Here is a 14,319-nt window from a genome sequence, read left to right on the forward strand (position 1 = left end):
TTTTAAACTGTCTTATTGGACTTTTACCGAGTTTATACTGGTTTCACTGTTCCTCTCAAATGAGCACTTTCATCTTTCTGCTTAATGAATGTCTATTACATATCTTGAGCTCTCCGGGGTTTTTCATTAGTCTAGTTGTTTATAGAATTGATTCAAAGTAGTTTTTAAGTTATTTCTCTTAGTTTCTTTAGAGAACTATTTCAGATGATTCCTATGCATTTCTTTACCTGGTCTTTATGTCATTAAATACATTTCTGTCAGTATAATGTTGATAGCCATTATTTAACAGTTCTGTGGAGACTCCCATTTGTGGTCATTCTCGTCCGTTTCTTCTCCGCGCGCAGGGCGTTGCTGTACGGTGGGATGCGGGAGTCGCAGCCCGAGGCGGAAATCCCCCTGCAGGACACCACCGCCGAGGCGTTCACCATGCTGCTCAAGTACATCTACACGGGGCGGGCGACGCTGACGGACGAGCGGGAGGAGGTGCTGCTGGACTTCCTGAGCCTGGCGCATAAGTACGGCTTCCCGGAGCTGGAGGACTCCACGTCCGACTACCTCTGCACCATCCTCAACATTCAGAACGTCTGCATGACTTTCGATGTCGCCAGTCTCTACTCGCTTCCCAAGCTGACCTGCATGTGCTGCATGTTCATGGACCGGAACGCCCAGGAGGTGCTCTCGAGCGAAGGCTTCCTCTCCCTGTCTAAGGTGTGTCGTCGCCTGCGAGGCATTTACAGGCGCGCGTTGTCTGTTTTGTCTTCTAAAGTTACTTATTTATAATAAAAATGTATATATATTTTGTTATGCATAAATAAAAAGATATAAATCTGTCTATCTATTTTTCTATTTATTTATATCTGCACAATAGAAATGTAGCAATGGGCTAAAAAAAAAAAATTAGAGGTGTGGAAAAGGTTGCCTGTCTAGCCACCCACCTCTGGCTGCTGAGACGCTAGGTCATCTAAGAGAAGGGCAGAATGCTTCTGATTTCTTGTAAGATTCTGGTAAGTTCTATGTGCAGAAGAGGCCTTAATTCTGGGCAGTTGTTTTTAAAGTGATGCTAGTCAAGTAGGCTTCTTTGTGGCATTGCATACTGTTTTTTGAATTTGTATTTCTTTGGTAGAGAGAATAATTTTTTATTATGGGTGAGAAAATTTATAAGGGAAATCAGATGTGTCATTGGATGTCTTTGAATCACTGTTTTGTTTTTGTTTTTTTACTGGCCCAGAATTCTCTATGACACGGTGTTTACTCTAATAGCTAGAGTAAAACTGTTTTTGCTCCAGTCTTTCTCTGAACTCTGGTGGCCGTCTCTTTCCCTGTGTTCCTCCTGGGGCCTGAATACTTTGAGAACACCTATCTGAAAAGCTGCATATCTTGTTTTGGGTTTAAACTATGATTTTTATTATCCTACTTTATTTTTAGAGGCAAGGTCATTGCGGGTTGCACCAGGGTTGCTGGAGGTCAGTCTGAAAAGCTGGAAACCGGAAATCTGGCCGAGCAGTAGTAGTGGGAAACAAAAGATTTGGAGTTTTAGATACCAGATGCATCTTACTGACTCATGAATGTAAACTCTCTTGCAGAACGTGTATGGAAAAACAGCTCCTCACATTGCCATTTTTCTTCTTGGTGTTTTAGTACAGATGTGTTCAAAAACTCAGTGTTTGATGTAGTGGTACAGGATGCATTACAGCTGTTCACACAGTTATAGTGTGCAGGAGAGCGTATGGCACAGAGAATGTGGAGAAAAGATGGTCAAAGAGAGTTAGTTGTTTACATATAGCCGATGCTGTTGTTCTGTAAGTTTTTGCTGATGGATAATGCACATGGCTGAGCTCCATAATAACTGGAATTTCTCTTGTTATCCTTTCCAGACAGCACTTTTAAACATCGTACTAAGAGATTCATTTGCAGCTCCTGAAAAAGATATTTTCCTAGCCTTGTTAAACTGGTGTAGGCACAATTCGAAGGAGAACCATGCTGAGATCATGCAGGCCGTGCGTTTGCCTCTGATGAGCCTCACGGAACTCCTGAACGTGGTGAGGCCTTCAGGACTGCTGTCTCCTGATGCCATCCTGGATGCCATCAAAGTGCGATCGGAGAGCCGGGACATGGACCTCAACTACAGGGGCATGCTCAGTGAGTACCCGCTCACCCCGGTCTCACCCGGAAGCAGTGCTCGCATCGTATGAGGGGCTCAGCCACGAGAGTATCGTGCTGGTGTACGTGGTGTGTGGGGGGCTAAGAACACAGAGCAGAGCTCGGCTTCCTATGGGATGCCTTTCCCCGTCATCCTCCTGTTGGTTCCTCCCAGGATTGTACACCCATGCGACAGTCCCAAATACGTATTTCTTACCGTACGTGGACAAATAAATGTCTGCGGCTGTTCCTGTGGATGTCTAAAATAGATATTTTCCTGAAAAGCTTTACCTCATGTGACAACCTTTCCTCCCTTTCTCCATCGAATGAGCACCGAGTACCTATTAGGCACTTACGTTTGGCACCACGAACATGGAGAGTCTAGGTAACAATAGTAATAGCTAACACTTATGTGGTGACTTTTCTTAATAATAAAAGCAAAGCAGTCAACACCTCTAAGTGTTTATTGAAAGATCCTCTGGGATGGGTACCATGATTGGTTCCATTTTACAAGCGAGGAAGCTGAAGCTCAGAGAGCAGGCACCTTGGCCAAGGTCCCAGAAAGGTCCGTGGCGCTGAGAATCAGGCCGCTGTAGTTAGCCCCGGAGACCGTGTCATTAACCACCGAGCTACGCCGCATAAGTGCAAAATACCGCTTCTGCCTTTGATCCTTTTAAATTTCATTGTGGAAATAAGACATGGCATACCCCCATGAAAACTTAGTTTAAATACAACAGTGTTCAAGATGGGTCCACACTGTGAACTTCAGAAGAGGGCGTGGCTCAGAATGATCGAAGGAAATTTCATGGAGATTATAATGCTTGAAGTGAGCCTTGGCATTTGATTTGAATGGCAGCAGGATGGGGTGCATTCAGATGAGAGGACTGGTGAGGTTAAGAGACAGCTTAGAGCAGGGGTCCCCAAACTATGGCCAGCGGGCCTCATGTGCCCCCCTGAGGCCATTTATCCCGCCACACTTCTGGAAGGCACACACCTTTCATTGGTGGTCAGTGAGAGGAGCACAGGATGCATCTGCAAAGCGGGCGTCGCTCATGTACAGTACTACTTCTGGTGACGCAGAACGCACGCGTCACGGCTCCGGAAGCGTGTCATATCACTTGTTATATGGCTAGCAGTGACAAATATGGAACCGGACATTGACCATCTCATTAGCCAAAAGTAGGCCCATAGTTCCCATTGAAATACTGGTCAGTTTGTTGATTTAAATTTACTTGTTCATTATTTTAAATATTGTATTTGTTCCCATTTTGTTTTTTTACTTTAAAATATGTGGTGTGCATAGGGATTTGTTCATAGTTTTTTTTATAGTTTGGCCCTCCAACAGTCTGAGGGACAGTGAACTGGCCCCCTGTGTAAAAAGTTTGGGGACCCCTGGCTTAGAGCATTTGAAGGATTGGGATCGGAAGAGCCGGACTGGTGTCAAAGGCTTCTGTTGATTAATAACAGAAAGTCTGTGAGGGTTAGCTCAGGCAGAGTCACGAAAGTCTTTGGAACTGAATTGGGATTTCACTTACGCAGTGAGAAGCCGAACTTAGAGGGGAGAGGCAGGAGTACAGGGATGGTTTTGAAAGATTGTCCGTGGTGCTGTATGTGATGATTTGGAATAGGGAAAAAAATGGGTTTGAGGAGACCAGTGAGAAGGGTATTTAACCTGTGCACACTTGCTTCAACTTTAAAGTAGAGTGGTGGCAGGGAAAATGGAAAATAACAGATGTATAAAGGAGCTATTACAGTATTCCCCATGTATAAGACGCATCCCCCAATTGGGGGGTCTAAAAACGGTGCATTTTATACAGTGGTTGTGGCATTTCAAATGCCATAGATGGAACTGAGGATGAGGCAATATTTGAAGACAGACACACTATTGTCATCAGACACAGATGAGGACAAGCTAATGGATGGGGGTTTTGACAGTGATGACGAGTTGTATGAATTTTATGATGAATAAAACTTGAGTTCAATAACTTTACATCAGGGGTCCCCAAACTTTTTACACAGGGGGCCAGTTCACTGTCCCTCAGACCATTGGAGGGCCAGACTATAAAAAAAACTATGAACAAATCCCTATGCACAATGCACATATCTTATTTTAAAGTAAAAAAACGGGAACAAATACAATATTTAAAATAAAGAATACGTAAATTTAAATCAACAAACTGACCAGTATTTCAATGGGAACTATGGGCCTGCTTTTGGCTAATGAGATGGTCAATGTCCGGTTCCATATTTGTCACTGCTGGCCATAACAGGTGATATGATGCGCTTCCGGAGCCGTGACGCATGCATCCCGCGTCACCAGAAGTAGAACTGTACGTGAGCCATGCTGCGCTTTGTGGCGCTGCCACATACAGTACTCCCGGAGCACAGGATGAGGATGGATCCTGTGCGCCTCACCACCAATGAAAGAGGTGCCCCTTCCGGAGGTGCAGAGGGGGCCGGATAAACGGCCTCCGGGGGCCGCATGTGGCCTGTGGGCTGTAGTTTGGGGACCCCTGCTTTACATAATACTTTTTTTTTCAACTTTCAGGCCCCAAAATTAAAATACGTCTTATACATGGGGAAATATGACATTTTAAAAATTAAATCTTGGTGATTCAGGGGATTTAAATTTGAAGATTATGTTTAGGATTACGTTACCTTACTTTATCAAACCTAAGACACCAGAAGTCTGAGGCACCATTGTTTTATGCACCACTAAGAAAGGAAACAATGTCACCAGTTTAACAGTGACCTACCATCATGTTTCAGAAATGTTAACATTTGAGCCTGACCTGTGGTGGCGCAGTGGATAGAGTGTTGACCCAACCTGGTACTCTGAGGTCCCCTAGGTCACCAGCTTGAGCACAGGCTCACCCGGCTTGAACATGGGGTTGCCAGCTTGAGTGCGGGATCATCTACATGACCCCATAGTTACTGGTTTGAAGCCCGAGGTCCCTGGCTTAAATCCAAGGTTGCTGGCTCGAGCAAAGGATCACTGGCTTGCTCCCTGCCCCCCCTTTCTCTTCCTGTCTCTCTCTTGCTAAAAAAAAAAAAAAAAAAAAAAAAAAAAGAGCATGTTAGTAGTTCTTTCAGGAAGATCCTGAGCTTATTTTTAGACTTGACTGAGTTTGAGTGTTTCTGGGACTTCCACGGTCCAAGTCTTTTCTCATGCTCGTCACTTTTCTGAGCACTCTTCGTTTTGGAGTCAAATTTGACTTCAAATCCTGAATTAGTTATGTGCTAGTTGTCTGGCCTGTTATTAAATTACATAAAGAATTTTTACCTTTTGTTTTATATCCCCTAGTAGTATTATGAGAATTAAATAATGCACACAAATAATGTGTTTAAGCTTTATATAGGAAACCATTGTCATCACTTTTGTGTTCTTCCTCATCTCTGTATGTCTGTGTGGGAATGATCACATTGTTTTAAACATTTTTGTTTATTTATCTTTGGTCCTTGAAGGCAGAGGTGATCTTTGTAAGCCCACTTGATCTTTATATCCTTACCATTTAACAAACTCAATAGCATGTTGCAGACACTTGGTGAATGAATGCAAGGAAAAATGTCTCATCGCCGTGGAAGCAGGTCACTGGAGTTGAGGAAGCAGCCCAAGCTGGATCTACAGGAGTTGAAGCCTGGGCTAGACATGGAGAAGGGAGGCAGATTAGAGTCTGTGATTAGAGCAGACCTGTAGCCAGGGAGCCCGGGCGCTGAAGGTCGGGAAGGAAGAATTAGAGAGGTAGGAGGAGAGCTAGGAGAGTTACAGAAGCCACAGAGGAGAGCTGCTACCCAGAGACGGTGGTCAGTGGTATCGGGGCTATTAGGAGGTCATGAAGAATGGGACTTGAGAGAAAACTTTTCGGATATAAATTGTGGTGAGTTGATGAGTAGTCTGACCTCAAGCTTGGCTGAACAGAATGAGGGCATTGGCTTGATAAGACAGTAAATACAATGTGTTGACCATCTGCTGTGTGAATTGCAGTGAAGGGCAGGGGAGAAATAGTATGGCAGTTATAGGGAACAGGTCAAGAGAGGCCCGGGAAGGGATTTGGAGGTGCTAGAGAATGGTACTACACAAAGTGTGGGAGGATGAAACAGGGAGAGATAATAAGACAAATTATATAATTTCAGACTTTCTAAGTTCTCATTGTTAGATCTTGTTACATAAGTTCCTTTTCCTCTTCTTTGCCTTAGTTTTTGATTTGGGGTGCTGAATGGGCCCCGTATTGGGTTCCTTACAGGGCTCGGCTTGGGACAGCTCGCACAGTTCTGGGCGCTTGGAATCAATCAGCTGCTCATAGAGCTGTCAGACCTGGGTTACAATAAACCCATGAAATTACCGAGAAGGGGAGTAAGGAATCTACCAGCGAAGGCACACTGAGTTCTGGAATGACAGACTTACTGTAATTATTGCTCATAAATGTTCAGCTCTTTATTTTGGAATAATTCAGTGGGAGCTCATGGGAGAGATTATACAAATGTTTGGGAATCTTTTATCTAACTTCTAAACTTGGGAAATGATTAAACTGCAGGCTGTTTTTCTGACTTTTTAATTATATGAATAGTAAAGTCAATAATGTAAAGACCAAGCAAGCATATCACTTTTCTGTCAGATCCTAAAAAATAAGTTATATTCTAAGTAAATGTTATCCAGACATTTATATCATTGTTTCTTGTTAGGGAAAAAAGAGGGTCTAAAATTTCAGAACTGTTCCTGAGGTTATTGTTCTGGAAAGCTACTTCTGCTTATTTTGAAATTATTGTGCACATTTTTTTTCCATTCTCCTCTGGGTGCTGGTTCTTTGTCTTTTGTGACTTTTCATGGAATGTAGAGAGGTTCTTACCTTGGGACTTGGGATTAATATCTTTTTTTCTAACTCTTTTTCTTTTAGTTTGTTAATATTGGTTACTGGAAGGTGTAACTCTTAGAGCTGCATACCCTGAGGCTTTTTACCAAATTACAGTGATTTTTACTCCCTTAAAAAAAAGAGAACCCAAAGGGTGTTTTAATTCACCAGTGATGGCTAGTCTTTCTGGGAAGGGAATGTAGACCAGTGTTGTACATTTATAACGAGCATTTGCCTATCAACCTGGGCAAAGGGAATTCACTTTTAATAATAATATTTTATTTTCCTTAGGGTATTTGAGCTACCTGTACTCAGACCATTGTCTTACTGTGTATTTTTGTCTTGGCCATAGGGATTTTAATTTTTGCCTTGAAAGTTAGTGCTATTCTGTTCAGTATAACTTAGGTTTTAGACTTTGGGAAAGAGAGCAGTAATTTCTTGTTTCTTCATGTTTTATAGCAGGGTTTATATCACAATTTCCATCTGTAGAATTTCCTTACAGAGTGAAAGTCACTCTGTTCATAGAACTGCTTACTTAAGTTATTGATTAATATGTAAATATCTGGGTGTGTGTTTAAATCTATACTGTGAGCACATTCCCATAATTGCCAGTAGCTCAGGCCAATAGCGTTTGCCACTGTGATGTTATAATTGCGTTTTTGGCCTAGATGCCTACTAGACTGAGCTTCTTGGGGACTGTAATTGTGTCTTTTCTATTTTTCAGCGCCTAGCGCAGTGCCGGAATCTAGACTTCCAAATAAATGAGTGACTGAATGAATTTATCCCTTGCTTCTCAACTAGAACTTACAGTTTGTCTCCCCGTCACATAAAGACAGCAATAACAACAAAGAGCTTTTAATACTTGACAGCTCTTTGACTCCTTTTTTAGTGGACCTTCCCAGGTATGGTTTGTAGCAGCTTCGCCTGTAAAGGGGTTCACAGGTAACCTCTCCTGAGAGTCCCCCTGTGGAGGCAGTCCCCTGTCTCGGATGCGCTCCTGTCTCCATTGGACCGGGAGCTGCCGGAGGGTTGAGTCCAGCACCTGGACCAGCACCGAAGGTGGTTGAAAAACAGTTTTCCCTTTAAATAAATAGGATGAAGGTCCCTTTCAGCTCTTCCATGTTCCCATTCTCTGATCTTTATAAGTAATTTGCCTGAGTTACTGAGTGAAATTGATGCCCAGGCTGGGACCGACATGCTGCAGTGACTCACAAGGCCAGTGCTCTCTGATCATGTCTCCAGCATGAGTTGCTTTGTGTTTCTGTTTTGTGATATTTGAGGACCAGCACTGCGCTGTACGGCAGGGAGGTCTGCAGGGAACGGAGGGAACGGGAAGGTTAAGTGAGACAGGAGTTGTCGAGAAAGTCATGTGCGATGCCGCCCTTGTTGGAAGGGAGGACCCGCCGTTCTTCAGGGAGGTCAGGCGGGGAGCAGCAGATGACGTAGGGACAGAGCTGGGGAAAGAGACTGCAGTGGCAGCGAGCTGAGTGTGTACCCAGTGGTTCCTCGGGGTGAACCGCTCTCTCAGCCTGGATGCAGTAGAGAGCCCAGGAAAGGATGGTTAAAAACGTGAGGCAATTAAAGAAAAAGACAAGATAATTAACCCAGCACCACCTGCATTTTGGCACTGTGTAGCTGGGGGCATGTCCTGCTCCATTTCTCCTTAGATTTTCTTTCTGATAATTAGCTCATTTCTGCCTTGCTATGAATCTTCAAAGCATAACTTTTTCTCTTAGTGTTTGTAAAATGCACCCAAAATGACAAATGTAAAGAAAACTATTGTTGTTTTTGACTATCTCCTTAATCCCTAACCCTAGATTTTTTTTTTCTTTTTGTATTCTTCTGAAGTTGGAAACGGGGAGGCAGTCAGACAGACTCCCGCATGCGCCCGACGGGGATCCACCCGGCACGCTCACCAGGGGGCGATTCTCTGCCCATCTGGGGCGTCGCTCTGTCGCGACCAGAGCCACTCTAGGGCCTGAGGCAGAGGCCATGGAGCCATCCCCAGCGCCCGGGCCATCTTTGCTCCAATGGAGCCTCGGCTGCGGGAGGGGAAGAGAGAGACAGAGAGGAAGGAGACGGGGAGGGGTGGAGAAGCAGATGGGTGCTTCTCCTGTGTGCCCTGGCCAGGAATCGAACCCAGGACTTCTGCACGCCAGGCCGACGCTCTACCACTGAGCCAACTGGCCAGGGCCCTAACCCTAGATTTTTTTAGAGCATTTTTCTCTACTGATAGACAAATATAAGCAGTAAGAATATTGATTGTGTGAATTATTTTATTATGACCTGAATTTTCTCATTTTTGCCTTTTGTGTTAAATTCATCATTTAACGATAGATCTTGCCAAAATACTTGGAGTTGTATTTTTATCTGATTACAGTTACCGTGACAGAATTTCCACTGTGTAAGTGCTTCCCATTTTGAAGCGAAAGATCCTTTCAAGGATTCTGTATCAAGGACAGTTAGAAAAGTTCTCAAGTACTCTTGAAATAAGCTTCAAAAGACGACTTAGACCTGCGGTGGGAATTTCATTTCCTTTTCAGACTTTTAGTTACAGTCACTTGCCTCTCTTGTGTCGCGTATGCTGTCGTACGCTGCCCTCAGCTTGATAAACCATGGAGGTGAAGGGTCTCGTGTTGAGAGGAAGTCACAGGTGGCGGCAGCGTCTGCGTGGAAGCTCGGGGTCTCCCCTCCTCTGTCCGGGCCTGGACTGGGGCAGTCGGAGCTGGAGGGGATGCCCGCAGTGGTCCGCAGCAAGACTTCGGACCCACATCTTATACCCGGAAATAAAGGGTTCTCGTTTCTTTTTACCGAGTGCTCATACATCATGGGTATCTGCAGAGCACAGATTGGAAGGGTTTGTTTGTGTGCCTGCTCTGTCGAGTGCTTCATCTCTAGATTGGAGGCCTCAGAGGGCAGGCCTGTCTGTCTCCCACTGAGGTAGTCCCAGGCCCTCAGTGGGACCCGGTACAGAGTGAGTCAGCGGCAAGTGTTTTTTGACTGATGCAATTCTGTATACTTACACAGTACTTTAGCATATCTTATTTGTAGCATAATCTACCAGGCATCCCCAAACTACGGCCCGCGGGCCGCATGTGGCCCCCTGAAACCATTTATACAGCTCCCGCCGCACTTCCGGAAAGGGGCACCTCTTTCGCTGGTGGTCAGTGAGAGGAGCACTGTATGTGGCGGCCCTCCAACGGTCTGAGGGACAGTGAACTGGCCCCCTGTGTAAAAAGTTTGGGGACCCCTGAATTCTACACCATAATTCTGCGGGTAGGTTGGTCAGAGAATTATGTTTAGATGAGAAAACAGATTGTTACAGAGACCAAGAGGCCTCCCTCCGGTAGGGGGTGGTAGAGCCCGAATCTCAAACTTAGGTTTTCTCACTGTAAGTCCCAGCTTTTTTTTTTTTTTTTTTTTTTTTTATATATATCAGACTGGTTCTTTCCTCTGAGTCTTGGGTCACTTTTGAGGGAAAAGGTTACAAAGAGGGTGTAAGTATGTTCCTCCCATAGGAAACCATTCTTGCCCGACTGGCAGAGCAGGGCCCCTGGAGACAGACTGCCTGGGTTCTGATTGCAGCTGTGACACCTGCTGGCCGTGGGCCCTCGGGCGACAGAGCCCGGCCAAGCTTTCTCCTGCCCCCACTTCCCATCAGCGGAGTGGCCGTAGTCATAGCATTCCACACAGAGGATTCTGGTGAGGAGTGAATCAAAGGAATTAGTAAGGTTTATTAAATAAATGAAAAATAAATGTGAAGAATACATGGGATCACCCTGAGCTAACAGAACGCCGGGAGTTGTGAGCCTGTGGCGTTGAGCTTCTGGCGGTGAGACGTTGAGCGTGGTGAGGTTTCGTTTTGCTGTGCGTCTGAGATGCCTTAGTCTTTGCGGGCTGGCCAGCCCCACCCAGCTGCATTTCCACTGCACTTTCTGTTGTCTTCCGGAGCCATTCTCATACCTGTTTTCATTTGAAAAAATGTCTAAACCCCACATTTTCCAAGTAATCTGCAATAATGAATTACCCCCTTTCCCTAAGAGGCTAATTATGGCTTAGACTTGACTCTATTCAAATCACATAGACCATGTGTGTATGTACTGTGAGAATTCACTGTTTGTTTCCAGTGTGTCATCTTGCTTTAGTTGTCTTATTACTGTGTGCTTTTTAAAAGAAGGGACTAAGCACAGACAATGGTGTGGTGATTACAGGCAGGAAGGGGGTGGGGGAGGGAGGTAGTAGACCAGGGGTCCCCAAACTTTTTACACAGGGGGCCAGTTCACTGTCCCTCAAGACTGTTGCAGGGCCAGACTATAAAAAAAAAAAACTATGAACAAATCCCTATGCACACTGCATATATCTTATTTTAAAGTAAAAAAACAAAACGGGGACAAATACAATATTTAAAATAAAGAACAAGTAAATTTAAATCAACAAACTGACCAGTATTTCAATGGAAACTATGGGCCTGCTTTTGGCTAATGAGATGGTCAATGTCCGGTTCCATATTTGTCACTGCTAGCCGTAACAAGTGATATGACGTGCTTCCGGAGCCGTGACGCGTGCATCCTGCGTCACCGGAAGTAGTACTGTACGTGAGTGACGCTGCTACATACAGTACTCCAGGAGCACAGGATATGGATGCTGACCGCCAATGAAAGAGGTGCCCCTTCCAGAAGTGTGGCGGGGCCCGGATAAATGACCTCAGGGGGCCGCATGTGGCCCACGGGCTGTAGTTTGGGGACCCCTGTAGTAGACAGTCAAGGGGGATATATGGTGATGGCAGGAGACAGGACTCAAGGTCGTGAACTCACCGTGTGCAGATGATGTGTGATAAACTTGTACACCTGAAGCCTGCATAATTTTATTAACCAGTGTCACCCCAATAAATTAAATAAAATTAAAAAAATGATCAAGTGTTTCATAATATTGGCAGTCTTTTTTTTTAGAGTTTAGTATGTGCTTTGCAGAGACATCATCTCATTTTAATCCTTAAAACAAACAGAAAATAGAAACACCTGGTGGACAGATATCGCCCTACTGAGAAATTAAGTTCAGAGACAGGAACTTCCCCAAAGTGGTACACTTGGCGAAAGGTGGAGCCACTATTTAAACTCATAACTTTGAAGCTCGAACTCCTGACATCTGTTGTATGCTGCCCCTGGTCCCTCCGTGGAGAGTGTCGGGTTTAGAACGTTGGGACCTGGAGGGTGGGTTCCAGGTCCTTGAAGCAGTGTGTGCATAGAGGACTTCAGAGTCCCAGGAGCAGGTGACACTTAATAAATCTACTGTTGGAGAGGGGAGGGTGTTGAATTATAACCGTAACTCTGATTTTGATGACAGACTGAATTTCCATTTTGAAAAACTCAAGTGAAGTAAAAATATATTTTCTTTTAAATGTATCTTTGGTATTTAGCTAGATTAATTGATTAATCCGTGTATGACCAATGGCTCTGCTGTACTGGATTCATCCTCTCCTTTTCTGTCGCTCTGTCTGATGTCTGACCTACCTGCTTTGCTATTATACATTATGCTCAATCTGGATAGCAGGTGTAGGTCATCTTTATATGCTGTTTTTGTCCAGGAGATACTAAAGTAAAGCTACTAATAGAATTCAGGAGAGCTGATTTGTTTGTGCTAGTCCAAGTTTGTTTTGTTTTGTTTTCTGGTGTTAACAACTTTTTCTTAACATAGTCCCAAGCACTTTGTGACTATGATGGTGTCATTAAATTTAAACTGTGGGTAACAACTTAATCCTCAAGACATTCCATAGCTTCTATTTCCATAGACTTGTCTCTGCCATTTTTAAATTAAATGCACATACTAGAATCAACTAGAGTCCTAGAATTGTGTCTTTCCCCCCAACTTATAGAATAATTTAATAACCAACCATTAACCATGCTTTTTGTATCTCCAACTATATAGTACCAGAAGAAAACATTGCAACTATGAAGTACGGAGCCCAGGTTGTCAAAGGGGAGCTGAAGTCTGCCTTACTTGATGGTGACACTCAAAATTACGATTTGGACCATGGATTTTCCAGGCACCCAATTGATGACGACTGCCGTTCCGGCATCGAGATCAAGCTGGGCCAGCCGTCCATCATCAACCATGTCCGGATTCTGCTGTGGGACCGCGACAGCCGGTGGGTCATCCAACTAGGAGAGAAACTAGCACTGTGTTCGACCGTCGCAGCCTGTGTGGTTTTACACATTTGATGACTTACTTCTTTGTGGTTCCTTGGCTATTTCTCTTGAAGTGTTGTTCTGGGGGAAGAGTTAAAGGGTATATTTCTTTAAAAAAAAATAACATTTTTGTGTTGTTTTTTTTCTGCTTATAGAAGTAATGAATACGTGTTTATTGTGGAAAACGTAGAACATACAGAAAAGCACAAAGAAATAAAAATTTCTAGTAATCTCACCACCCATTATTAATCTTTGTATGTATCTAATCAGTGTTTCTTGTCATACATAGTATGCCTCTCTCTTTTTCTCTTTCTCTCTCTCTCTCACACACACACACACACACACACACATGCACACTCACAAAACATAAACCAATAAAACCACACATAGTTTTACAAAATAAAGGTTCATTGTATAAAAAGCTAGCTTCACTTTTTAAGTAATATATAGTGAATATTCTACCCTTTAAAAATATTCTTCTAAAATGTTACTTTATATGGTTGTTTGGTTTTCTACCCTATGGGTTCCTATGATTTATTTAGTTGATTCCTTACTTTTGGATATTATAATAACTTTTAAAATACATTTTATCTTATGGATGAAGAAAGAAGTACTTTTTAGTGTGTGCATAAATCTCATCCTCAAAACAAAAGAAACTTGTGAAGAATCTCCGTTGGGCTCTAGCCTGGGGATCCTCCCAGTCTCACAGGAGCGCCAAGGTTCTGCCTTTCTTCTGGCTGTTCTGATACTGTGACCCGCTGTGCTTTCCAAAGTCCAGCCGTGGTGGCCCAAGTACTGGAGCACCGTGAGTGACCAGGAACTGAGCTGTGTCTCCCATGGCTGCTTATCATCAACCGACACCCTGAACACCACAACACTGATGTACAGAGTCCCCGAGGCCCTAATTGTACCACTTTGAGTCTGGGTAGGACGGGCTTGATAGTAGTGGTGACAATGCCCTGCAGACCTTGCAGGTTAGTTCATTTCTCTGGTCAGCACCGCTGGCCACTGCCCTGGCCTTGAGGATATTTGAGCAGGTCTGAGGGAAGCTTTGTGAAGTGAAAGTCAGCATTTCCTGTGTATGGGGCTTCGAAGTCCCCGTCATTTTTGTGTTTTTTTAAAAAATTTTTTTAAATTTTTTAAAT

General features: G+C 43.9%; 1 protein-coding gene across 3 annotated transcripts in view; it reads left to right on the plus strand.

Moving 5' to 3' along the window:
• BTBD9 (BTB domain containing 9) overlaps positions 1-14,319 on the plus strand; it is a 447,747-nt gene that overhangs the window by 51,980 nt on the left and 381,448 nt on the right. For all 3 annotated transcript variants that reach the window (XM_066359505.1, XM_066359503.1, XM_066359504.1), the window contains exons 3-5: positions 345-708; positions 1,875-2,139; positions 12,915-13,134. In XM_066359505.1, coding sequence (XP_066215602.1) covers positions 345-708; positions 1,875-2,139; positions 12,915-13,134 — 849 coding nt within the window. The remainder of the gene's footprint in view (positions 1-344; positions 709-1,874; positions 2,140-12,914; positions 13,135-14,319) is intronic.

The sequence above is a fragment of the Saccopteryx leptura genome, chromosome 1 (genome assembly GCF_036850995.1).
Source record: "Saccopteryx leptura isolate mSacLep1 chromosome 1, mSacLep1_pri_phased_curated, whole genome shotgun sequence".
In the NCBI taxonomy this organism is placed as follows: Eukaryota; Metazoa; Chordata; class Mammalia; order Chiroptera; family Emballonuridae; genus Saccopteryx; species Saccopteryx leptura.